Source organism: Mastacembelus armatus, chromosome 4, assembly GCF_900324485.2.
Source record: "Mastacembelus armatus chromosome 4, fMasArm1.2, whole genome shotgun sequence".
NCBI lineage: Eukaryota > Metazoa > Chordata > Actinopteri > Synbranchiformes > Mastacembelidae > Mastacembelus > Mastacembelus armatus.
The window spans coordinates 7705340-7728990 of record NC_046636.1 but is presented as its reverse complement, the minus strand read 5'-3'; the positions used below and the strand labels follow the sequence as shown (position 1 = coordinate 7728990).

Here is a 23651-nt window from a genome sequence, read left to right as displayed (position 1 = left end):
CAGGCATTGTTAGTTATTGCTTCGTGTCTGTCTGCCTCTCACTACCCGTTGTACACTTCCCATGTGTAAAGATAAATAATTTGAACTAGACTAGTGTTTTGACATATAAGTTCGAGTTTCAGAATTTTATGCATTTTTTACGAAAACAAAAACAGTCCAATTGGCAACAATTGAAAAATTAATATGTATGCTTCCTAAGAAGATTTAGTTTAACTCTTATTTTGAGAGTACTTCTGGTCTAATTCATGCTGAAAACATCACTGCTGCGTAGTTCACAACTGCCCATTTCATCTAAGGGGAGTGAATCGGCTTTTCCTGAACGGGCTCATTTGGTGAGGTAAAGTTAACTTATTAGTTTTTAATTGTACAAAATTATTATTCTAAGAGTGTCTGCTCTTTTGTGACTGATATTTCCTTTTGGTGAAGCTAATGTTTAAAGTAAGATGCTCTATAGGTGGACTCAAAAATACATTATGAATCCATCCATCCATCCATCCATCTTCTATACCCGCTTTTTCCTGTTCAGGGTCATTATGAATCCCTTAAAGGAAATTATTTTGTTACCGTGCTCTGTCCATAACTTATGACACGGGGGCCACTTTATATATATATATATATGGGGTGATTTGTGGTGTGTGTGTGTGTGTGTGTGTGTGTCTTCCTCAATCTGTGGTCCATGTGAGTGTTCCTTGCAGTATCTTAGCTGTTCCTAGCACTGCCCTCTTCTGAACTGAGAGCTCTGATGTTGTTCCTGGGATCTGTTGGAGCCACTCTCCCAGTTTGGGGGTCACAGCCCCGAGGGTGCCAATTACCACGGGACCACTGTTGCTTTTACCTTCCACATCTTTTCTAGTTCTTCTTTAAGCCCTTGGTATTTCTCAAGCTTCTCATCTTCTTCCTGATGATGCTGTCACTTGGGATTGCTACATCTATCACTACGGCTTTCTTCTGCTGTTTGTCCACCACTACTATGTCCGGTTGGTTAGCCATCACCTGTTTGTCAGTCTGTATCTGGAAGTCCCACAGGATCTTAGCTCGGTCATTCTCCTCCACCTTTGGAAGTGTGTCCCATTTTGACCTTGGAACCTCCAGCCCATACAGATGTTCCTGTACACTATGCCAGCCTCTTGGGTGTGGTGTTCCATGTATGCCCTGCCTGCTAGCATCTTACAACCTGCTGTTATGTGCTGGATTGTCTCAGGGGCATCTTTGCACAGCCTGCACCTGGGGTTCTCTATTGATCTTGTGCTCAGGGCCTGTTCTTGTGCTGCTATGATTAGTGCCTCTGTGCTGTCTTTCAGTCCAACCTTTTCCAACCACTGGTAGGACTTGGTAGGAGTGCCATCCATCCATCTCCTCACGATTGTTTTGGTCACACAGGTGAATGTCTGGGCCTCAACAGACACTCCTTGATTGTGATGTGAGCAGGACTGCACAACCAGTTGTTGACCAGAGCAGCAAGACCCCTTTCTTATGCTTACTGCTTCTGGTGCAGTCGTTCTTGGCCCTTACAGAATGAAAGCCCTCGAAGGGAACACTGTCATCAGGAATGCAGGAATATCCTGGTGCAGCCGTGTCTCAGCGAAGCACATTAAGCTACATTTTTGATACTCCCTCAGACACCAGGTAGTGCTGTCAGCTCACCCATTTTGTCTCACATTCCTTAATACAACTGATGGAAGACAAGAGTGATATCTCCTCTTCTCTGTAAGCTTCGGTTGTCTCTACTTTCCCCTCTTACTCTGCTGTTTCCTCCTCACAATGAATATTTTAAATATAAATAGCAATAGAACATACTTATCTTGTTTAATCATTTAACAGAGGGTGGTGTGCAAAACATTAAAACTACTATGACTCACCTATCAGTGCCAACAGAACACAAATGTGATTAATACAGAAGACTAGATGTGACAGTTGTATTCATAAAATAATGATTTATTATAATTGATTAGCTAGAGTAAATACTTTGCAATTAACTTTAGTTCCTGTTTAAATCTGGATGTTCTTGATAAATTAAATAAGTAAATATTGATTGAAAAAATATTTATTCTTAAATTAAAGTCATTAAATCGTTAAATTAAAGACATTCAGTACATGCACAAATCTTTAAACTGTGCTGATTATACGCAATCATTATTATAACTCGTAACTGTTTATATTAATATTTTTCTTTTTCTTTTTGTTCAAAGGAAATTTAAAGGCTTTAGAACATCAGGAACCTCAGCAGAACAACCATCTAGCATGAACCCCAGACTAACAAGGAGCCAGCAGAAAACAATCTGCTCCCAGCTGGGAAATGTCAAATTTCAGCTGCTGTACAAGGCCAGCATCCATGGATTCACTGGGGCAGCCTTTCACCAGAGGTGTGACAACCTCAACCCCACTGTGTCTGTGGGCTACAACGCCTCTGGTTTTGTGTTTGGAGGTTACACCAAACAACCTTTCAATCAGTCTGGTCAGTATGGTTATGATGACCAGGCCTTTCTCTTCTCCTTCAATGGAGAAAAACTCCTGAAATATCCAGTCACTAACCCTCAGTATGCAGTAAAAATGATCGCCAACTCCGGGCCATATTTTGGAGAATCTCTGGTTCTTGTCAATGGGAGCCAAGCAGTAGTGTACAGCAATGTAGGAAGTTATTACAACTTCAGTGCTGCAGACATGCACGGCAATGACCTCAAACTGACGGAGTGTGAAGTCTATCAAGTGGAAGGTGAGTCCTCTCTGAACAACCAAATGTTGATGCATGATGGAATTTAACATCAATCACCAGGCAGGACATCCACCCATGCATCCATTTTCTATATCACTCATATTTACAGTCACCAGTCAACCTAACATGCATGTATTTGGACTATGGGAGGAAACTGGAGTAAGCCCACACAAGTACAGGGAGAACATGCAAACTCCACACAGAAAGGTCTTTGACACGTTGCAAACCCAGGACTTTCTTGCTGTGAGGCAACAGTGCTAACCACTCAACCGTGCTCAGACAGGACAGTTACTGTTAAAGTTAGAGAACAGGAGCATTTGCCTTTTCCAAACATAAATTATAGAATTTTTCATCTGGTTCTGTTGCACTGCACAAACTGGAATTTTGTCTTGTGAAGTGGTCATTAACACTGTATATGATTATTTAGATGGATTTTGTCCAAACTCTGCCAAGACAAACACAATAAATAATCACCATCAATCTGGTCATTAGAAACTCTCTGTAAAAGTAGATCAGGATATACAGTATTTCCAGAGTTGTATGTGGACACAAGACATCTGTCTGAACAGGATCTTTTAGATCAATTTAATCATCGTTTCACGACTTCAAAGGGCTGTCATTAAAATGCTTTATGATTCACTTTTTACCACATTACACGTAACTTAAATTTCCTTTTGTGGATTAAGAAAGTTTACCTGTCTATCTCACTCTCTATCGCTGTATGTCTACAGTTTTAAAATAGAACAGTTGGATATGTTATTGAAACTGGATAATATTATTTGTAAAAGCAGTTTTGCCTTTGAACAGAGACCCCAGAATTTGCGAAGCCCTGGAGGCCGATGACCTGGGAATCTGAGTAAGCTGAACTTGAGCCATTTTAAAATCTAAAATGCTGTCATTGTACTGTTTTGATATATATCTCAGTATACTGCACTGACTTGAAGATGTTATAATTATGGTTTATCCTGTATGGAAATAAAACCAGCCCACATCATGATGTGTGATATGTTTGGGTGTGCTTATTATTTTTGGCATTATAAAGAAATCAAAGTCTATTTTCTGTGTTAATGTTGGTGACACACAGATTAGCATCAACACAACAAGCTGACCAGGTTTGTCCTGGTATTGATGCACAGTCAGTCCCTATAGTTAAAGTTAACTGTAATTATGTTAGGGCAGATTTGGGGTTAGACACATATATATCTACTCCATATATACACATTAAGGTATCATTTCAAATGTTTTAAAACCTGTTTTTGTTCTTCAACAGGAAGAGAACAATGATGGTGAACAGTATTAAGATATACTCTCCCACAGACCACTCTGTGTCCCAGGCTCGAGTCCTGCTCATTGGACCAGTTGGAGCTGGAAAGTCCAGTTTCTTCAATTCCATTAACTCTGTATTCAGAGGCCACGTCACCAACCAGGCCATTGCTGGCAGCTCTGCCACCAGCCTGACCACACAGGTTAGTTCCTGTGAGGGACTGAAACAATCAGTCCACATTTCTACTTCATATCAATGTAACAATGTACAATTTTAGCTTTATTTTGTAAACAATGTACTTAATTATTAGTGTTATGATCACACTTAAACACTCTCAGTTGAAAAATTTGAGTTCTAGCTTTGGCCTGAGGAGACACTTTAAAAAACACATCTCATAAAGGTCTGCAATCTGTTCCATCAGATTTCCACCCGAAATTTTTGGTTTTGAGTAAAACATCTCAGCATCTACCAGATGGATTTTTATTAAAACTGGTACAGATATTTACGTCGTGCAATGGACTGGTGACCTGCCTTTCACCCAAAGAGAACTGGAACAGGCTCCAGCAGATCCCCGTGACCTTAGTTAGGAATAAGCAGGTCTAGATAATGGATGGATGGATATTTATGTCCCCCACCCTCCATTTCCCAGGATGATAACAATTTTTCAGTCCCTTATTTTCATTTAGTGCCTTTAATAAGTCAAAATTTTCAATTTGTTCAAATTGTAATGGCATTTTTATGATTTATGACTGCTAATTTGCAAATGTTAGTATACCAGAACACTGAACAAAATAGTGACTAATATAAATATTATAATCAGCATGTTAGCATTGTTATGCTAGTCCATGCTTAATGTTTTAAATAAGGCAGAAAAAGTTAGTATTATGTCATCCTTTACAAATTAAATTTATTGACTGGTAGATTATTCAATTTACAAATTAAATTCATCTCTTTGACGAATAATTTTCCCAGATATGTATAATAAACATTTATTACTCTACAGTTTCGCACCTACTCAGTGAAATCTGGGCGAGAAGGAAAACCCTTGCCAATCATCTTGTGTGATACCATGGGATTGGAGGAAAGCACAGGGGCGGGGCTTGACATGGATGACATCATCAGCATCCTCAAAGGTCATCTGCCAAATTGTTACCAGGTAAAGCTTTTTTGTTTAATTCAGGAGGATAAATTAACTTTGGTTATAGTTTGATTTGTTTGTTAGTTTGGAAAAACAAATGTTCTCTTTCCTTTCACCTGTATCACACAGTTTAACCCCACTGCTCCTCTGCATTCGGAGGCCTATGGTTATAATAAGTCTCCAGAACTCAAGGACAAGATCCACTGTGTGGTCTACGTCATTGATGCCTGCAAGATCTCCATCATGGCCACAAAGCTGGAGGAGAAGCTGGCAGCTATTCGCAGAAAGATCAATTCAATGGGTCAGTAAAAATGAGCCCCACATCATAAGTGGTGCATCTCCATAAGAGTAAATTACTGACTGTGGTTTATACTGGTAATTATGTACAGGACATACAAGTGGCTGACTACACATATGACTTTATTTTTCTGTTATCCCTACATTTCTACTAGTTAACTGGTGGACTAGTAACATACTTCCACTACATACGGTATACAAATGAATAGCTTTACTATACTGCAAACTAAGTCTTTTGTTTTTACAGAGTCTATAATGCACACATAACACATAACATATAACACATAATACATAATACATAGCACATAATACATAACACATAACACATAATACATAATACATAATACATAATACATAACACATAATACATAATACATAATACATAACACATAACACATAATACATAATACATGATACATGATACATGATACATAACACATAATACATAATACATAATACATAATACAATTGAAGTTGTTACTTTTTGCTGGGTTCCAGGGGTTCCTCAGCTGGTCCTGATGACTAAAGTAGATGAAGCCTGTCCTTTTGTTGCACAGGACATTAAGAACATTTATAAGAGCAGCTACATCAAGGAAATGGTGAGATTAACATCAACACAACTGTAGAAGCGTTTGTAGCACCAGAAAATCATGAACTGTCCTCACCTGAATCTTTTGTGCCGTGTTTTGTGATGCAGATGCAGGACATCAGCGCTCGACTCGGTGTCCCATTGTCCTGTGTTGTTCCAGTGAAGAACTACTGTGAGGAGCTGGAGTTGGACGTGAACTGTGACATCCTGCTGCTCACTGCCATCACTCAGATGCTTCGCTCTGCTGACAGTTACTTTGATGACCTTAGTGACAGATTCAACTATGTAGAAATGAAATGAAATGTCCCTCAGAATGCCCCAAGGTCCAGCAGGGGAGGAGATCTAGTTCAGGTTCACTGTCGTAAAAATACTGCAGCTCTAAGAAAGTTGCAATCACATCATTATATCTGAATAAGAGGAAAAGTAAAACCGCACTGTTCCAAGTATTAAGATGGATACCCCATTAGCTTTATAATAATGTTATAATTACAAAGCCACTGTTATCATGGTTCTTATTTGTAACAGATACAACCAGATACAAACATCATGTAGCTTCTTTTTATTTTCCTGAAACTATTGTGTTGGTGATAATCTTGGTTTTTATTCACATGTAACTGCCAGCCATCGTATCTTTGGGCCACTTTACCACTAGTCCTTTAACAGTTTATCAAGAATACCTATCAAACACTAACTTATTTACTTATAATGATAGTTGTAGGAGCTATATCTTGGAGTATCAGTCTGCACTGTGTACACTGTTTTGAGTGGTTGATTATTTAAACTTTATTCTGTTATTTTTTGTTCTTTAAATATTTTCTTCTTTTCTGTTCAGTTTATACATGCACAGGATCACCTACTGGTATCAAGAGTTATGTTTACTGCATGATGACAGAAAAACACATTGTCATTTAGACTACACTCAGTATTAGCATGTTGACTGTTCAATGATTTTCTCAGCGCAAAAACTAATGACGGAATCAAGAATAAAACAATTGTAGCAAAACAGTTTTACCATGAGGAGTGTGTTTCATGTTGTACCATGTTCCTAAGGCTAATGTGTTTAGTTAACTGTGAACTGACTGCTAATCTCATATAGAGCTATTTGGGTGCCTGTAGTGGAAAATTATCCAGTCAAGGCCGAGTGAAGCCGTCGAACCTCCATTGTTCTTCTCCTTTCTTCTCTCCCAATGTTTGAAATCAAACTCTCCAGTCGACAAAGTGTGAACCAAAGGTTTATTATGCACAACAGTAACATATAAACCTGAGTGATCCCCAGACATCACTGACTATCGTTCTTTGTTCTTAGTTTTATATACCATCTTGAATTCCTTTGGGAGAGGGGGGGCCTCTCTGAAGCTGCACAATGACCTTGTACAGCATAAAAATCCCTTATTACAGACACAATATTCACTCTATGGAGTCATCAGATAGATCGCCTTAGCTGTTTCGTAGATCCATCTTATGGTAAAAGAATTTTTTGACTACTACTTTGACTACTTCTTTCTGATGTTGCCTCATCTCATCTTCTTCCTGATGATGCTGTCACTTGGGATTGTTACATCTATCACTACAGCTTTCTTCTGCAGTTTGTCCACCACTACTATGTTGGTTAGCCATCACCTGTTTGTCAGTCTGTATCTGGAAGTCCCACAGGATCTTAGTTCGGTCATTCTCCATCACCTTTGGAGGTGTGTCCCATTTTGACCTTGGCACCTCCAGGCCATACTCAGCACAGATGTATAATATCATACATATATCATATATATATATATATATACAGCTCTTTTGATTGTATCCTGAGAATCTAAGAGGGTCAACTCCAGCCTTATTTAGGTACATTAAAACTCCTTTACAAGATTTGAGAAAGGCAGATTGAGAATGCCATGTTACTCACACATTTTAGTAGTCCTAACGTTTCTTTAGCTGATCATTCTCCCCATCTGCTTAACTGCTGTGATGGGAATGTTGTAGATTCCTTATTAAAAGTGTACATCCCAGAAGGCAAAACACTGAACATGGAGAACCTGAGTTTATCATTCTGCATTAATAACACTATCCAGGCACCACCTACAGAAAGTACCAGGAATCTTTACCACTTACCTGACATTGGAATAAACTTTATTTTAGGAATAATAAAGGCTTTAAATAGGAATTCATTTCTTTCCTTTAAAGAAAAAAAAGTGCTTCCAAAAGCATTGAAGAAGGCAAAGCACACTTACTCACAATATAATAAACGTGATTCCTCCATTTCAGTTATGAATCCATGAATATTTACTCTATAATTCTATAATGCTGGAATCAAAACAAAAACAAAAGTAATTAAAAGCTATGTTGCAGTACAATTTGTAGCTGTTTCCATACTTTGTGTCTAATTTGTCAAATGACTCCTCAACACCTCAGATCACTGTTACTGACTTTTAATGGTCTTGTTCACTGGTATTTTGGATGCAGTATTTTTTCCATCAGATTATTGTCTCATTCCTGACATACTATGATTCAGTTGTTAGTCTTTGCCCTGAGAAAATCATCTGACTGTCAACATGCTACTAACTGTGAGCGCAATCTAAGTGAACTCTCCACAGGGGGAAGAACAACATGGTAACAACATGAAAATCTCTTTCTCTGAGAGGTGTAGTCATCATGCAGTGAACATAACTCTTGATACCAGTAGATGATCCTGTAAATGTCTGATGATGTGTTGGCTTTTCAAACATGTTTGCTTGTAATGACATGTCCCACCAAAGCAAACCTCAGGCAAACTCACAGTCAAAATGAAACTGAACCACCACTGAGATGATACACAGATGTACACAGACAAAAGAAGTTCATAATCAATGAGTTAGATTTTTTAAAAGGTCCTATACCCATATATCTAGCTACCTATAAACTAATAATGAACAAAAACAGAAAAAAATTAAAATATACTCAAAACAATAACATTAATAGCCCAACAAATAGCTTCCAAAAACCATCATTATATATCCCAAAAGTAATGAAATTCTTGATAGATTATTAAAGAACCAGTGGGAAAGTGGCCCAAAGATACAACAACTGGCAGTTACATGTGAATAAAGTCCAAGATTATCACACAACACTAAATTCAGCTAAATAAAAACAAGCTATATGCAGTTTGTAGCTGGTTTTATCTGTTACAAATAAGAAACATGATAACATTAGTAAATTTTAGAATTTATAAATCTAATGTTATGATTGTTCCATCTTAATGCTTGGAACAATGGGGTTTCCTGTGCTTCTTTTACTACAGTGAAACTAGATCTCCTCCCTTCCTAGACAGTGGGGCATTTCAAGCTGCGCCTGGTTGGAATGTTGTCATGCTATTGAACAGCCCGTTTGGGCTTCTTATTTGATTATAGTTATGGCTCAGTAGGTCCCTACTCACCTATTGGAAGGTTCAATAGGTCATTATCACCCTACAGATCTTCATTGTTGTTATTAAGTACACCCTTATATTTAAGCAACTACTCAGTTACATTCTGGCATTAAAACATGTTGGTTAGGGTCAGACAATAAAACAAAAAAAACATACATTTATGTCAGTTGCTAATGCTAATGGCCACTGACTCTCCAGTTGGAATAATAGGCACCTACTGACCTATATATATATGTGTGTGTATATATATATATATATATATATATATACACACCTATATACATATATATAGGTATATATAGGACTGATATATGTTAATGTTTTCTGTTGTCAATAGTAAGACAACAGTCAAATTGGCTGAGCATTTTTAGGGAAATTTCATTAAAGTTAAGCATGCCATGAACATTTGCTATAAGAATTTTTTATTACTCTTTGGTTTCTGCATTACTGAGTCAACCACTGAGCTCATCAAAGTAACTGTCAGCAGAGCGAAGCATCTGAGTGATGGCAGTGAGCAGCAGGATGTCGCAGTTCACGTCCAACTCCAGCTCCTCACCGTAGTTCTTCACTGGAACAACACAGGACAATGAGATGCCGAGTCGAGCGCTGACCTCCTGCATCTGCATCACAAAACACGGCACAAAAGATTCAGGTGAGGACAGTTCATGATTTTCTGGTGCTACAAACGTTTCTCGAGTTGTGTTGATGTTAATCTCACCATTTCCTTGATGTAGCTGCTCTTATAAATGTTCTTAATGTCCTGTGCAACAAAAGGACAGGCTTCATCTACTTTAGTCATCAGGACCAGCTGAGGAATCCCTGGAACCCAGCAAAAAATAACAACTTCAATTTTATGTGAGGTGTCCACAAGTTTTAGTCTACCGGTCAATTTATATTTCTGCTGTTTTACAAAGGTAGAGACAAAAGAAACATAAAAGCATATGTGTAGTCTTTTGTTTTTTATGTTCTGTAAATAATAATCAGTATAAACTACATGAACTCTTATGAGGAATCACTTATGATGTGGGGCTCATTTTTACTGACCCATTAAATTGATCTTTCTGCGAATAGCTGCCAGCTTCTCCTCCAGCTTTGTGGCCATGATGGAGATCTTGCAGGCATCAATGACGTAGACCACACAGTGGATCTTTTCCCTGAGTTCTGGAGACTTAACATAGCCGCTGGTCTCCGAATGCAGAGGAGCAGTGGGGTTAAACTGTGTGATACAGGTGAAAGAAAAGAGAACATTTGTTTTTCCAAACTAACAAACTTAAACCAAACTATAACTAGTTTCTTTAGCTTGCCGAATTAAACAAGAAGCTCTACCTGGTAAAAGTCTGGTATATGACCTTTGAGGGTGCTGATGATGTCATCCACATCAAGCCCCGCCCCTGTGTTTTCCTCCAATCCCATGGTATCACACAAGATGATTGGCAAGGGTTTTCCTTCTCGCCCAGATTTCACTGAGTAGGTGCGAAACTGTAGAGTAATAAATGTTTATTATACATAATGGGGAAAATTATTTGTCACAGATTTTAACTTTTAAACTTGATGACATAATATTAACTTATTCTGCCTTATTTAAAAGACTGAGCAGGGACTGGCACAGCAATGCTAACATGCTGGTGATAATATTTATAACATTAGTCACCATTTTGTTCAGTGTATTAGCATTTACAAATTAGCACTAAAAACAAAGTATAGCAGAGGCTGCTGGGAATGCCATTGATTTACCATTATTGTCATAAATAATGGAAATTTTGACACTAGATGAAAACGAGGGACTGCATCTTATAGATGTTGAGATGTTTCACTCAAAACCATAAATGTCTAAAGAAAAGCTGAGGTGGAAATGTGATGGAACAGATTGCAGAATTTTTTGAGATCTGTGTTTGAAACAGTCTCTTTAAGCCAAAACTACAACTCCAGTTTTTCAATTTATTAAGTGTTTTAATGTGATCATAGCAATAATAATAATAATAATAATAATGATCATTAAAATAAATAAATAAATTTACACTGCTACATTGATATGAAGTAGAAATTGTTTCAGTCCCTCACAGGAACTAACCTGTGTGGTCAGGCTGGTGGTAGAACAGCCAGTAATGGCCTGGTTGGTGACGTGGCCTCTGAATACAGAGTTAATGGAATTGAAGAAACTGGACTTTCCAGCTCCAACTGGTCCAATGAGAAGGACCCGAGCCTGGGAAACAAAGCATCCTGTGGGAGTGTGGGACTTAATATTGTTCATCATCTCTGTTTTCTTCCTGTTGAAGAACAAGAACAGGTTTTAAAACATTTGAAATGATACCTTAATGTGTATATATGGAGTAGATATATATGTGTCTAACCCCAAATCTGCCCTAACATAATTACAGTTAACTTTAACTATAGGGACTGACTGTGCATCAATACCAGGACAAACCTGGTCAGCTTGTTGTGTTGATGCTAATCTGTGTGTCACCAACATTAACACAGAAAATAGACTTTGATTTCTTTATAATGCCAAAAATAATAAGCACACCCAAACATATCACACATCATGATGTGGGCTGGTTTTATTTCCATACAGGATAAAGCATAATTATAACATCTTCAAGTCAGTGCAGTATACTGAGATATATATCAAAACAGTACAATGACAGCATTTTAGGTTTTAAAATGGCTCAAGTTCAGTTTACTCAGATTCCCAGGTCATCGGCCTCCAGGGCTTCTCAAATTTTGGAGGCAGTGCTGAAAGGCAAAAACAACTTTTACAAATAATATTATCTAATTTCCATAAAAAAATCACCCAACTGTTCAATTTTAATATTGCAAACATACAGACAGATAGATAGACAGACAGACATAGATGGATAGACAAATCCATCTAAATAATCATATACAGTGTTAATAACCACTTCACAAGAAGATTCCAGTCTGTGCAGTTCAACAAAATCAGATGAAAAATTCTATAACTTATGGAAAAGGCAAATGCCCCTGTGCTCAATCTAACTTTAACAGTAACTGTCCTGCCTGGTGATTGATGTTAAATCCCATCATGCATCAACATTTGGTTGTTCAGAGAGGACTCACCTTCCACTTGATAGACTTCACACTCAGTCAGCTGGAGGTCATTGCCGTGCATGTCTGCAGCACTGAAGTTGTAATAATTTCCTGGGCTGCTGTGCACTACTGATTGGTTCACACTGACAAGAACCAGAGATTCTCCAAAATATGGCCCAGAGTTGCCAACCATTTTTACTGCATTTCCAGGACCAGTGACTGGATATTTCAGGAGATTTTCTCCACTGAAGGAGAAAAGAAAGGCTTGGTCATCATAAACATACTGACCAGACTGATTGAAATGTTGTTTGGTGTAACCTCCAAACACAAAACCAGAGGCGTTGTAGCCCACAGACACAGTGGGGTAGCGGTTGTCACATTCCTGGTGAAAGGCTGCCCCAGTGAAACCATGGATGCTGGCCTTGTACAGCAGCTGAAGTTTGACATTTCCCAGGTGGGAGCAGATTGATGTCTGCTGACTACTGGATAGTCTGGGGTTCATGCTAGATGATTGTTCTGCTGAGGTTCCTGATGTTCTGGAGCCTTTGAATTTCTTTTAAAAAAAGATTAAAAAAACAATAATGTGTGTCAAACACTGATTACAAAGTTAATGAGCAGCAGTTATTATTTCTTTCTATGACTTTAGGAATAAACACATTTTGTTACTTATCTGCTTATTTCATTTATTATGAAAAGCCAAATTTGAACATGAACTTGCGTCAATTTCATCGTATATAGATCATCACTTGTAATAAAGAATTATTTTATGAATATAGTTGTCACATGTAGTTAACTTTATTAATCACATTTATAAAAGTATGTCATGAACTGAAACCCGAAGCGTTACTCTTTAAATACATAAGAAAATGAAAACTAGGTAGAAATGCAAGCTAAAACTTGATAGTAAAGTAGCCATCATCTCTAGGAATGGCCCACCTATATATGGAGCCAGAATATGACTTCAAACTTTGGCAGTGAAAAATAACATTTGGCACTGAAAATAAAACAAGACCTGAAAATTATAACATTTGCATTGAAACATTTGTACAAAAAAAAATATTGGCATTAAAAAAGTATTAATGTTGAAAAAAATTACAATCGTCTCAGTTTTTGTTGATAGTAGTATTTTTCAGTGTGCCAGCTTTATGGCTTTATTCTGATTTGGCAGTGGTCGGCTAGAGTAAGTGCCATAGTAAAGCATCTTAACAATGGGTCTTAGATATATACTTTATATATCCATAATAATGATGGCATCTCCTCAGGTAAAATATGTACTCTCACTAGTCAGAATGGTAATTAACCCTAAGGAGTTTTGGCTATTTTTAGCCATTTTTGAAAACTTTGGATTTTACTTTGGGTTTCTCCTTACGAAATGTTTACCATGCCAATGTTTGGTATCTTTTTTGATTATGCTGGTGTGATGGGCAATCTCTAAGGCAGGGGTCTTGAACTCAAATTGGCTGGGAGCCATTGCTGTGACTGACATCTCATGGGCCATTTTAACATTGAAGCACAAGAAGAAAGTGCAAAATTTCTGTAAATTTAATTTAATTGCTGAGATGTTCACTCACATTTCTGTTAAATTACATTACTAACAGGTTTTTGTCATACTTATTAAAAATGTAAACAACAGTGTTGTGCTGAACCTTACACTGAACAACTGCGATCCCTGAATGCATTTGCAAACTATTGGATTTCTTGCCAGACACTTCGCGGCGCTTCTGCTCACACAACTGAGCCACGTTTGCCCTGATGGAGTTCACAGATTAAACCCTGAGTACAGCTTCAAGATGAGCATCACTAAGCCTGGACCTGAGCTTGCATTTATTGAAGTTCATAGCTGAGAAAAGTTTCTCACACAGATATGTGCTTCCAAAAAGGCACATTTACTCGACTGAACACTTTGGACAGCTCTTGGGAAACATGAAGGCAATCCTCTCAGAAACTGCGCAGTCTTGTCTGCATTTCCCTGTGCCTCTCTAAATTTAGTTTTTAGCTCACTGTTACATTGCGAGTCAATAAGTTCCATTTGCAACAAATTTAGGACACTCTCCACATCAGCTGAGAAGGGGTCTGCAAACAGCTGGAAAGTGTCATGGTGTGCCTTGAAGTCAGCAAAACGCAGATCAAATTCCTGAAGTAGATTTTCAACAGCAGAGGCATATTCATCACCATTGAACGCTATGCACTCCTCCACAAGAGATCTGCATGTTGTGAAATGACAGGTTTTTTGCAGAAAGCCGAATTTTCCGCAATCTCAATTTTGTGGAGAAGACTTTCACACTTTCATACACAGCTGTGATGAGCTGAGCAGGGCCCTGGAGCTTCAGGTTAAGGATGTTCAGCTCCTGTGTAATGTCCACACTAGGAATGCAAAGGTCCATGACCCATTTAGGATCATCAAATTCAGGAATATCCATTCTGCCATCTTCCATGAATCTCATCACCTCTGTTCTTAACTCAGAAAATCTCTTCAAGACATTTCCCCTGCTGAGCCAGCGCCCCTCAGTAAAGTACATCACCATATGTTGCCTCAATTTCTTCTAAAAGGGCATGAAACTGGCGGTGCTGTAAACTCCTTGACCTGATGTAATTGATGCATTTTAGCACAACAGATATAACATGTTCATATTTCAAGAAGTTGCTGCACAGCGCCTGCTGATGTATAATGCAGTGCTGAACAACTGCTGCATCTGCATTTTCCTCTTCCAACTTTCTTTGTACCAGCGCTACCAGTCCACTTTAACCTGTCATAGACGGGGCGCCATCAGCGGTAATGCCTACTAGTCTGTTCCACGGCAAACCAGCGCGTTCAGTCGCGTCGCACAGCTGCTGAAATCTATCTTTGGCTGTTGTGCGGCCGTGCATTGGACACAAACTCAGCAACTCTTCAAACCTCAAACTGGTCATTAATACCCCTGATGAAAACAGCTGAGCATAGTCAGCTTTGTCTGTGCTGCCGCTGTATTTGCAGATAAAGAGAGATTGTTGAACATGTTCTTCTTTTCTGGACATAGAATATCAGCGACCTTCAACATACAGTCTCATAAACGGCCCTTCAGTGAATGGTTTTCAACATCCTTCTAGGCTGTGTGGAAAACGCTTTGCTGGGACGTCAGCTCTCCCTGCAAATGTGTGGCTGGTTTATTTTTCCTCTCGTCTTCTTGGTTCTTCTCATACTGGTCTCCGTGTTTATTTGAGTAATGACGCTTGAGGTTGTGTTCTTTTAGAACGGCAACTTTTTCTTTGCATATCAAACAGGTGGCATTTCCATTAAACTCCACATATTGAATGGGTAGTTTAATTTGCTATGAAACAACTACATATAATAAGCTTAATAATAATAATGATAATATTTTTGCGGGCCGGATTGTGTTATATTTGTGACGTCACTTGCAGGCGGGGGGGCGTAAATGGTCCGCGGGCCGGCAGTTTGAGACCCCTGCTCTAAGGGTTCAAGATATCCACAATAACATTTTTACTAGCAGAAACTGTCTTTGACTGTGTCTAAAACATAGTTGTCAGAGTGACAGTGACAATCAGAAGAGAAACAAATATTGAAAAAACATACATCAAAAAATACTGATTGCATTTTTTCTAGTATGAATACTTTGTTTTAATGCTAATTTTCTACCAGTACAAAAGCTTCAGCGCCAATGGTTTTTTTTTTCAGTTGTGATTTTTTTTTCACTGCTCATGTTATTTTTCAGTGCCAAAGTTTAAAGTCATCATTCTGGCTCCACTGAAATTATAGAGCGTAGTTTCTATGTGGGGAACCTTTGTTTTCAACCATATAGACAGTCCGTTTTCAGCAAATGGATCGTTGCATGAATACATTTGACATTCTTCAGTGAAAAGTCACAGTGTATAAAATGAAACTGTGCTTTACTTCAGACTCATCATTGTTCCTCCTTTAAATCTGTTGCAACAAGCAAAAACGGTTTCATTCTTACACATTGGAAATCCTGGAATTTTTATGTTTGCCAGAGAGAACGAGAAAGAGAAAGCTTAAAACAGCTATGTTTTCTCAGGCATATGACTAAAGTTCAGGGATGATGAGCAGCTCCCAGTGTCACTGCAAACAGCTTGTATGTTCTGAATAGTGGGTGTGCCACACATGCAGTTGATGCTCAGGAGCTGGCAGAAATGAAGTGAAAGTCCTGGGGCCTGTTTTATAAACACTGCACAAAACAGGATCTGAAAGGGACGCACATCACTTCCCAGGCACAGGTTGTGATCTACAAAAAATAAACTTGAAGGGAGAATGTAGCAGCTGTACGTAAACTCTGACCCATGCATACGCACATTCTGGAGACAGGATAACACAGATGGTTGTGAACTGAAGTAACTTTGTGGAAATTAAATCTAAGATAAACGGTTGTAAGTGCTGATGCCTTTCAACCACGTTATCAATAATCCAGCAGTGTTATTTCCGCTTGGAGAGAGTGAATAGTTTTAAAAACAGTGCACGTACATGTGGGTCAGAGTTTACACACACACACACACACACACACACACACACACACACACACACACACACACACACACACACACACAAACATTACCAAGGTTTTAATACTGAAAGGCTACAGGGGCGGGACAAAGAAGAGCATGATCACTGCATATTCGGCAGATAATTTGCATATCAACCAGAGACCACCTGGCTCCACAGTGCTCTATAGTCAGATGGCTCTCACATGACTGTAGACCTTCCTCCAATGGTTTCTGTGTGTTTTGTTGTAGCTCCCAGACCTCAAGTCTGTGTCTCCCCTGTTTTCATTTTCTACAAACAATTGAGCTGGTTTGAGGTTAGCTTGAAAATGCTAGACTCCATTAGAGCAAATCACTTTCTTAGGCCACCCCTCAGAGCCCTACCCTCCACACCAAAACAGTGACAGAAAAGTGAAACTGAAAGAAAAAACCTTTGCATTGCAAACAGGGACGTTGTCTGAGAATCACTAATAAACCAACTTTTGAAAAAAAAAAAAAAAACAATTGAAAAAAAAAAAACTTACATTAACAAACTGAGAAGATTGTATTTTTTAATATAATATTTTTTTATTATTACTTTAATAATAATTGCCTTTATTTGTAGATTTATTTATTATTGCTTTGTAATTAACAGAACAGCAGTTCAGTTTCAGTTTATGACATCCCTTCATCAGAGTGCAATGAAACGACATACATATCTTGTTGAATCCTTTGATAGAGTGGTGGGCAAGACATTTAAAGTACCAACAGCAATGACTCACCTGCCAGTGTCAACAGAACATGAATGTGAAGACTAGGTGTGACAACTGTATTTATAAAATACTGATTTATAATAAATCATGATCTACATTATATACACAATTAATTAATTAGTTCCTGCTTAAGTCTGGCCTTTCATGATAAATAAAATGAGTACATATTGAGTGAAAAAATAAATATTTACTTCTAAATTAAACTGCGTAGTTAAATGGATAAATTAGAGGTATTCAAAACATGCACAAACAAATCTTTAAACTGCATTAACTACGGTCACTCGTGATTATAACTCACACAAAGTAGCCTGGTAAAATAATCCTCTTAAAAGACTGCAAAAGTCAGAAAAAAGAATGTAATAATGTGAGTGTGATTAACTTTATACACCATGTTCGAATCACGGTTTAAAGCTGTTTTTATTCATATTTTTCTTTTCTCCTCATTTTTAGGAAATTCAAAGGCTCCAGAACATCAGGAACCTCAGCAGAACAACCATCTAGCATGAACCCCAGACTAACAAGGAGCCAGCAGATAACAATCTGCTCCCAGCTGGGAAATGTCGAGCTTCAGCTGCTGTACAAGGCCAGCATCCATGGTTTCACTGGGGCAGCCTTTCACCAGGAATGTGACAACCGCTACCCCACTGTGTCTGTGGGCTACAACGTCTCTGGTTTTGTGTTTGGAGGTTACACCAAACAACCTTTCAATCAGTCTGGTGGGTATGTTAATGATGACCAGGCCTTTCTCTTCTCCTTCAGTGGAGAAAAACTCCTGAAATATCCAGTCACTAACACTCAGTATGCAGTAAGAATGGATGGCTCTTCTGGGCCATATTTTGGAGAAGCTCTGGTTCTTGTCTATGGGAACCAATCAGTAGTGCACAGCAACCCAGGAAATTATTACGACTTCAGTGCTGCAGACATGCACGGCAATGACCTCCAGCTGACTGAGTGTGAAGTCTATCAAGTGGAAGGTGAGTCCCTTTTGAACAACCAAATGTTGATGCATGATGGGATTTAAAATCAATCACCAGGCAGGACAGTTACTGTTAAAGTTAGATTGAGCACAGGGGCATTTGCCTTTTCCATAAGTTATAGAATTTTTCATCTGGTTTTGTTGAACTGCACAGACTGGAATCTTCTTGTGAAGTGGTCTTTAACACCAAACACTGTATTTCCGAATATATTTCCAAAGATCATTGGCCTAATTTGAATAAAGTCTGACAAGCTATCTTAGGGGTGCAACGGTTCTCGGCAAAAAATCAAACTGTACCGTTCTCCTCCGACGGTTTGGCATACTTGTGCACCACGGTTCCTGACGACACATTAGTAATATGGTTTGGTGGAAAAAAACAAAACAAAAAAAAACAACAATGCAGCCAATCAACTCTTAGTATGTAAATCACTTGCTGACATCACATCCTCACACGTGGGTGTGTTGTTTTGTACAGTTCAGCATGTCAAGCAAAAGAGACAAGCTGCAAATAGAGCCACCGCCAGCTTCATATAAGTCTGCTGTCTGGGATCATTTTGGGTTTGCAATACGCTACAGCAGCGATGGTAAAAAAAAAAAAAAGTGGACAAAACTTAAAATTTCTTTGATGCGAGTGCCGTATGCTCAAGGCAATACATCTAAAATGACATGTCATTTATGCCGTCATCACCTGGGTGTCAGGTGTTTCTTACTCAATAAATAAGTATATTTTTCTTTGAATTTGTCAGCATCCCTTTTTTTCCTAAACATAGCACATACCGAACCGTGCCGAAACCCTGACCCTAAAACTGTGATACATACCAAACCGTGAATAACTTGAACCGTTGCACCCCTAGTCTGTCTGTCTGCAATATTAAAATTGAACAGCAGGGTGATATTTTATTAAAATTAGATAAAAATGTTGGTAAAAGCTGTTTTTTCTTTTAACAGTTTCACCAAAATTTGCGAAGCCCTGGAGGCCGATCACCTGGGAATTTGAGTAAGCTGAACTTGAGCCATTTTAAAACCTAAAATGCTGTCATTGTACTGTTTTGATATATATCTCAATATACTGCATTGACTTGAAGATGTTATAATTATGCTTTATCCAGATTATGCTAATCTCTATGGGTAATACACAGATTAGCATCAACACAACAAGCTGACCAGGTTTGTCCTGGTATTGATGCACAGTCAGTCCCTATAGTTAAAGTTAACTGTAATTATGTTAGGACAGATTTGGGGTTAGACACATATATATCTACTCCATATATACACATTAAGGTATCATTTCAAATGTTTTAAAACCTGTTCTTGTTCTTCAACAGGAAGAGAACAAAGATGATGAACAGTATTAAGTCCCACACTCCCACAGGATGCTTTGTTTCCCAGGCTCGGGTCCTTCTCATTGGACCAGTTGGAGCTGGAAAGTCCAGTTTCTTCAATTCCATTAACTCTGTATTCAGAGGCCACGTCACCAACCAGGCCATTACTGGCTGTTCTACCACCAGCCTGACCACACAGGTTAGTTCCTGTGAGGGACTGAAACAATTTCTACTTCATATCAATGTAGCAGTGTAAATTTATTTATTTATTTTAATGATCATTATTATTATTATTATTATTATTGCTATGATCACATTAAAACACTTAATAAATTGAAAAACTGGAGTTGTAGTTTTGGCTTAAAGAGACTGTTTCAAACACAGATCTCAAAAAATTCTGCAATCTGTTCCATCACATTTCCACCTCAGCTTTTCTTTAGACATTTATGGTTTTGAGTGAAACATCTCAACATCTATAAGATGCAGTCCCTCGTTTTCATCTAGTGTCAAAATTTCCATTATTTATGACAATAATGGTAAATCAATGGCATTCCCAGCAGCCTCTGCTATACTTTGTTTTTAGTGCTAATTTGTAAATGCTAATACACTGAACAAAATGGTGACTAATGTTATAAATATTATCACCAGCATGTTAGCATTGCTGTGCCAGTCCCTGCTCAGTCTTTTAAATAAGGCAGAATAAGTTAATATTATGTCATCAAGTTTAAAAGTTAAAATCTGTGACAAATAATTTTCCCCATTATGTATAATAAACATTTATTACTCTACAGTTTCGCACCTACTCAGTGAAATCTGGGCGAGAAGGAAAACCCTTGCCAATCATCTTGTGTGATACCATGGGATTGGAGGAAAACACAGGGGCGGGGCTTGATGTGGATGACATCATCAGCACCCTCAAAGGTCATATACCAGACTTTTACCAGGTAGAGCTTCTTGTTTAATTCGGCAAGCTAAAGAAACTAGTTATAGTTTGGTTTAAGTTTGTTAGTTTGGAAAAACAAATGTTCTCTTTTCTTTCACCTGTATCACACAGTTTAACTCCTCTGCTCCTCTGCAATTGGAGACCAGTGGCTATGTTAAGTCTCCAGAACTCAGGGACAAGATCCACTGTGTGGTCTACGTCATTGATGCCTGCAAGATCTCCATCATGGCCACAAAGCTGGAGGAGAAGCTGGCAGCTATTCGCAGAAAGATCAATTTAATGGGTCAGTAAAAATGAGCCCCACATCATAAGTGATTCCTCATAAGACTAAATCAGTGAATGCAGTTCAAATATAAATTATCCATAGAGGACTACTACTACTTTTGCTACAAACTGTATACAAAGTGAGAGCTTTAATATATTGCAAACTAAAGTTAATGCTTTTTTGCTGGGTTCCAGGGATTCCTCAGCTGGTCCTGGTCACTAAAGTAGATGAAGCCTGTCCTTTTGTTGCACATGACATTAAGAACATTTATAAGAGCAGCTACATCAAGGAAATGGTGAGATTAACATCAACACAACTGTAGAAGCGTTTGTAGCACCAGAAAATCATGAACTGTCCTCACCTGAATCTTTTGTGCCGTGTTTTGTGATGCAGATGCAGGACATCAGCGCTCGACTCGGTGTCCCATTGTCCTGTGTTGTTCCAGTGAAGAACTACTGTGAGGAGCTGGAGTTGGACGTGAACTGTGACATCCTGCTGCTCACTGCCATCACTCAGATGCTTCGCTCTGCTGACAGTTACTTTGATGACCTCAGTGGCCGAATCAGCAGTGCACAAATCAAAGAGTAGTAAAAATTCTTATAGCAAATGTTCATGGCCTGTTTAACTGTAATGAAATGTCCTTCAAAATACCCCAAGGCCTAATAGGGGAGGAGATCTAGTTCAGGTTCACTGTAGTAAAATATACTTCAGCTCTTAGAAACTTTTACTGCACTTCACGTCAACATATTCGAATAACAGGAACAGGAAAACTCCATTGTTCCAAGCATTAAGATGGATATCGCATTTGCCTTATAGTAACATTACAATTTATAGATAAATTCTAAAATTCACTAACGTTAGGTTCCTTAATTGGAAAAGGTCAAAACCAGATACAAACATCATGTAGCTTCTTTTTATTTAGCTGAATCCAATTTGTTGGTGATAATCTTGTATTTTATTAACATGTAACTGCCAGTTGTTGTATCTTTGGGCCACTTTCCTACTGGTTCTTTAGCAGTTTATCCATAATGTCTCTCAAATATTATGTTACTTTTGGGAGATATAAGGAAGGTGGTAGGAGCTATTTGTTGGGTTATTAGTGTTACTGTTTTAAGTTTGATTATTTTTAAAAATGTTTTCTGTTGTTTTTTTTTAATTCTTTAATTATTTGCTTCTTTTGTGTTTAGTTTGGTAAATAGGCTGCCATTGTTGGTTTTATGGTTATATTAGTTTATAGGTAGGTATATGGGTATAGGACCTTTTAAAAAATGTAACTGATTGATTATGGACTTCTTTTGTCTGTGTACATCTGTGTATCATCTCAGTGGTGGCTCAGTTTCATTTTGACTGTAAGTTTGCCTGAGGTTTGCTTTGGTGGGACATGTCATTACAAGCAAACATGTTTGAAAAGCCAACACATCATCAGACATTTACAGGATCACCTACTGGTATCAAGAGTTATGTTTACTGCATGATGACTACACCTCTCAGAGAAAGAGATTTTCATGTTGTTACCATGTTGTTCTTCCCCCTGTGGAGAGTTCACTTAGATTGCGCTCACAGTTAGTAGCATGTTGACAGTCAGATGATTTTCTCAGGGCAAAGACTAACAACTGAATCATAGTATGTCAGGAATGAGACAATAATCTGATGGAAAAAATACTGCATCCAAAATACCAGTGAACAAGACCATTAAAAGTCAGTAACAGTGATCTGAGGTGTTGAGGAGTCATTTGACAAATTAGACACAAAGTATGGAAACAGCTACAAATTGTACTGCAACATAGCTTTTAATTACTTTTGTTTTTGTTTTGATTCCAGCATTATAGAAACTTTATATACAGCTGAGTAAATATTCATGGATTCTTAACTGAAATGGAGGAATCACGTTTATTATATTGTGTGTAAGTGTGCTTTGCCTTCTTCAATGCTTGGTGAAATTTGGAAGCTTTAAAAAAAAAAAAAATTTTCATACGTCTACAATAAAAGCTCAGGCTTCCTTGCAGCTTGTTAACATTTTCTGTCGCAAGTTGAGATCTGCCTGCAGAAGCAATGTCTCCTGCAGTGGAGAACACTCTCTCACTTGGCACTGATGTTGCAGAGATTCAAAGGTATTGTTTTGTTTAGCAACACGCAGATACTTGCTCTCATGCAACTTCCACAATGAAAGTGAATCTCCATCTTCTTCTGGAGGAGGAGATTCTGGGGGCTTCTGGCTTCCAGATGCCCCAGCTTCTGCAGCAGCATAACTAAGGGATGTTTCAGGGTCACCTGAAGCCAGCCCTAACTATATGCTTTGCCAAAGAGGAAGGTTTTAAGTCTAGCTTTAAAAGTACAGAGAGTGTCTGCCTCCTGAACCCAGACTGGGAGCTGGTGCTTGAGAGGTGGAAAACGTTTTTTGGTGACCATAGTGGGGGTTGCTAAAAAAGAGAACTGGTGCAAGAGGCAACATGTTGAATGGATGA

At 38.3% G+C, this 23651-nt stretch overlaps 3 protein-coding genes across 6 annotated transcripts in view; 2 read left to right on the top strand and 1 right to left on the bottom strand.

Moving 5' to 3' along the window:
* LOC113139812 (interferon-induced protein 44-like) overlaps nt 1-23651 on the top strand; it is a 47528-nt gene that overhangs the window by 16042 nt on the left and 7835 nt on the right. The window contains exons 1-7 of one of the 3 annotated variants that reach the window (XM_026323364.1): nt 18183-18669; nt 19617-19653; nt 19982-20177; nt 20770-20922; nt 21033-21204; nt 21381-21481; nt 21580-22025. The exons of 1 other annotated variant lie outside the window; for it this stretch is intronic. In XM_026323364.1, coding sequence (XP_026179149.1) covers nt 18183-18669; nt 19617-19653; nt 19982-20177; nt 20770-20922; nt 21033-21204; nt 21381-21481; nt 21580-21774 — 1341 coding nt within the window. In that variant the 3' untranslated portion in view covers nt 21775-22025. Of the gene's footprint in view, nt 1-18182; nt 18670-19616; nt 19654-19981; nt 20178-20769; nt 20923-21032; nt 21205-21380; nt 21482-21579; nt 22026-23651 lie in introns of those variants that run through there. One more of the 3 variants, XM_033325155.1, reaches the window with a different exon arrangement.
* Nucleotides 272-7004, top strand: LOC113139808 (interferon-induced protein 44-like). Of its 2 annotated transcripts, none has more exons than XM_026323350.1 (8): nt 272-337; nt 2190-2713; nt 3521-3569; nt 3984-4179; nt 4981-5133; nt 5245-5416; nt 5911-6011; nt 6110-7004. In XM_026323350.1, exons 2-8 carry the CDS (start codon nt 2242-2244, stop codon nt 6299-6301), a joined length of 1335 nt encoding a protein of 444 aa, XP_026179135.1. In that variant the 5' UTR covers nt 272-337; nt 2190-2241; the 3' UTR covers nt 6302-7004. The 2 variants fall into 2 exon arrangements, with proteins under 2 accessions (XP_026179135.1, XP_026179134.1); XM_026323349.1 differs by lacking the exon at nt 272-337 and adding an exon at nt 1233-1626.
* On the bottom strand, nt 9845-12939 carry LOC113139815 (interferon-induced protein 44-like). Its single transcript, XM_026323365.1, has 7 exons — nt 12468-12939; nt 12074-12125; nt 11464-11659; nt 10719-10871; nt 10437-10608; nt 10111-10211; nt 9845-10012 (listed from the first exon to the last, which is right to left on the bottom strand). The coding sequence occupies exons 1-7, from the start codon at nt 12937-12939 to the stop codon at nt 9845-9847; spliced, it is 1314 nt and encodes a 437-aa protein (XP_026179150.1).

Bases quoted from the DNA above. Each gene is read 5' to 3' on its own strand.
- LOC113139815 (XM_026323365.1), bottom strand. From the start codon at position 12,939: ATGAACCCCAGACTATCCAGTAGTCAGCAGACATCAATCTGCTCCCAC. The intron at 11,660-12,073 runs GTAAACTGAACT...GTTCTTCAACAG, and splicing joins CCGATGACCTGGGAATCTGA to GAAGAAAACAGAGATGATGA. The intron at 10,872-11,463 runs GTTAGTTCCTGT...ATTACTCTACAG, and splicing joins CCACCAGCCTGACCACACAG to TTTCGCACCTACTCAGTGAA.
- LOC113139808 (XM_026323349.1), top strand. From the start codon at position 1,550: ATGCAGGAATATCCTGGTGCAGCCGTGTCTCAGCGAAGCACATTAAGC. The intron at 5,134-5,244 runs GTAAAGCTTTTT...TGTATCACACAG, and splicing joins ATCTGCCAAATTGTTACCAG to TTTAACCCCACTGCTCCTCT. The intron at 6,012-6,109 runs GTGAGATTAACA...TTTGTGATGCAG, and splicing joins GCAGCTACATCAAGGAAATG to ATGCAGGACATCAGCGCTCG.